Below are 2468 nucleotides of genomic sequence, written 5' to 3'. Positions count from 1 at the left end.
AGGTAAAGATACATAATGAATAGAGTTAGTGGTTAGCAGAATGACTTCAGAGTCACATTTTGTGGATTTTTTTTTTTTTGATGGTTAAAAAAATTGGGTTTATTAAATAATACAAAAAAATTTCATTTTGAAGGCAGGGCTTGAATTATTTAATTTTGATCCATTTATTTAATTAAAAAAAAAAGGAAGGGGAAAGAGATCACGGCCAAAAAAATAGTAGTTAACCCCCACCCCACCCCCAAAGCTCTAGCCAGTCCTGTGAGCTTCACCCACATTCCACTCAGTGCCTGATATTTGGATGGTGGAATACTCTGCCCCATGAGACTGCCTGAAGGCACGGAGCAATGGGTGCCAATTTTAGCTCTCAGCAGGTTAGTCAACCAGACAAACTGGTGGGCTACAGTCCAGAAATTCTTTCCAGGTTTTCTGCTCATTGGCTGAGCACATACAAACCGTCAAAAGCTTGTAAAATTTAAGGGGAATTGGGGTGGGGCATAAGAGCAAGAGGACAGCAGGAGAAGAGAAATTACGGGTCACCCAAGCTTTTTCCTGGGTCGTGGCTCTGGATATAGATTTAAAGAGAGGTCAGAGTAAATGGACTTCAGGTTTCTTACGAAAGAAAACAATCCCTCAAAGAGGAGCTGAGATGTGCCGTGCAAAAGAGTTCTTCCTGCAGAGGCACAGGAGAAAGGGCAGCTGACTCTCTCATGTGGAGACAGTGAGGAGGAAGTTCTTCTGGTACCATGAAGTAAGACAGGCAGAGGGAGAATCCTGAGGTTTGGGCCAAATGTGAGATTGGTACACACACAGTTAAAGACTAAAAAGCCATCAGGAACCCTCAAAGCCAAATTCTATCTGCACACTGGCTCTACAAAGTTCACAGCAAGAATCTCTCCCACCAAGTCAAGTTAGTGGCCTGGCTATGGATGGTGGGGAGGGCAATACATTTTTATTTTCAGAGGGATGAGGTGGGAAGAACAGCCACGAATGATCTAGTAAAAAGAGACCTTCAAGAAGCAGAAAATATTTAGAGAACATTTTAATATATATTTTCATATATATATTTAAAGTTAAGAAAAATAAAACTAATTCAAGCCATGCCCTGTGCAAAAAAAAAAAAAAAAAGAAAGAAAGAAAGAAAGGAAAAAAGGAAAAGAAAACAAAGAAAAATTTGAAGTGAGACCTTTGCTGGTCTGGTCTCAACTTAAGAATCACAGTCAGCTTGTTACTTTTATTTTAGAAGAAAAGATGTAGAAGTTTCTTTCAATTATTCAGAAGGCAAGTGTAGCCACTTATAAAAACAGAATGGCAGGAACAGACTAGGAAAGGAAAATCAGAAGTAAAAGGGCAGAGTGGGAAAAGAATTTTCAAAAATAAAATTAACAAGATGATTGTTCCAGAAGAGGGCTGTGAAAAGGACATGGTGGACCGAAGTCTGTTAGTCAAGTAATGATTCAACTTTTAAATTATTCTCCTGTTCTTTTTTGTTGGGTGTTTTGTTTGTTCAAGTCTAAGATTTGGAAATGCTGACCCTTTGTTAAGAGCCAACAGGACATATAGGATCCCTTCCCTCCCCTGGCCTGCCTCTGCTGAAGCCACCACCAGCGCCTCCTTGGCTGGATGCTGGAAGAGTCCTCCATGTGTACGAAATCAGGATGACAGGGCAGCCTCCTTCTGTGGTTGCTGGGCTTGTGAACGTTGCAGTATCTTTTGGCTTTCCACGTCTCTAAAATGCTTTTCAACTATTTTGTGTACATGGCTCAGTGCACTCCCCTCTTTGTCTTTACAGTTTTCCACTTGATATGGGGGTGTAATAACAACTTCTTCCATGACTACGATGTTTTTTTCTTGCCATTTACAGTCTTTAATGGTCTTATGAATAGTCTGGAAGAGCTGCTGGCCCTCTGGAGAGACATCAGCACTAATTGCATAGACCTGGCTCAGCTTCTCCTCCTTCTCTGTCCGTGCTTCGCTGGCAAGCTTACTAACCCTGAGTGAAGCTAGGGGAGGAGGGGTTTCTGTTCGGTCATTAATTATTTCCACTTCTGAAACATACTGTAAGTTTATGAGCAAGATGTCTGCATGGTTGGGCTTTCCACTAGAAGAGGGACATTTTAAAGCCAGCATTTTGGATTGGTAGTCAAAGGTTACCACCTCGCCCTGCAGCCGCTGCTCCTGGCACGTCCCGCTCGACACCCGGCTCCCAACGCTGAAATACTCACCGGGAAGAGCCGCCATCTTGGGAGTGCAGCCGCGACCGGCGGCTGCGGAGGCAGCAGCAGCAGCTGAAAGCCGGGCCTCCAGTGAGCGCCGTGCCGCGCCGCGACGCCATTTTGTGGATTTTTATCTGAGTTCCATCACTTTGGTAAGTAACTGAATCTTTTATCTGCTTCAGCTTCCCCGTCTGTCATATAGCAATAGTAGTCTACAACTATAGAGAGTTATTCTGAAGATAAATGAGTTTATAC

General features: G+C 43.0%; 1 protein-coding gene across 2 annotated transcripts; it reads right to left on the bottom strand.

Annotated features, from left to right (window-relative positions):
• Positions 1 to 1650: 1650 nt before the first annotated feature.
• LOC104660934 (protein LSM12 homolog) lies at positions 1651 to 2238 on the bottom strand. 2 transcript variants are annotated; one of them, XM_030918912.1, is made up of 2 exons: positions 2155 to 2238; positions 1651 to 1980 (listed from the first exon to the last, which is right to left on the bottom strand). In XM_030918912.1, the coding sequence occupies exons 1-2, from the start codon at positions 2236 to 2238 to the stop codon at positions 1651 to 1653; spliced, it is 414 nt and encodes a 137-aa protein (XP_030774772.1). The 2 variants fall into 2 exon arrangements, with proteins under 2 accessions (XP_030774772.1, XP_030774769.1); XM_030918909.1 differs by having other exon boundaries at positions 1651 to 2238.
• Between the last annotated feature and the right edge of the window lie 230 nt (positions 2239 to 2468).

This window comes from Rhinopithecus roxellana, chromosome 15, assembly GCF_007565055.1.
Source record: "Rhinopithecus roxellana isolate Shanxi Qingling chromosome 15, ASM756505v1, whole genome shotgun sequence".
Classification (NCBI taxonomy): domain Eukaryota; kingdom Metazoa; phylum Chordata; class Mammalia; order Primates; family Cercopithecidae; genus Rhinopithecus; species Rhinopithecus roxellana.
Note: the sequence above shows the minus strand (reverse complement) of the source record. Positions and strands in the feature narration are given on the sequence as shown.

Excerpts from the sequence above, each read along its gene's own strand:
- LOC104660934 (XM_030918909.1), bottom strand. The coding sequence starts at position 2,238 with ATGGCGGCTCTTCCCGGTGAGTATTTCAGCGTTGGGAGCCGGGTGTCG.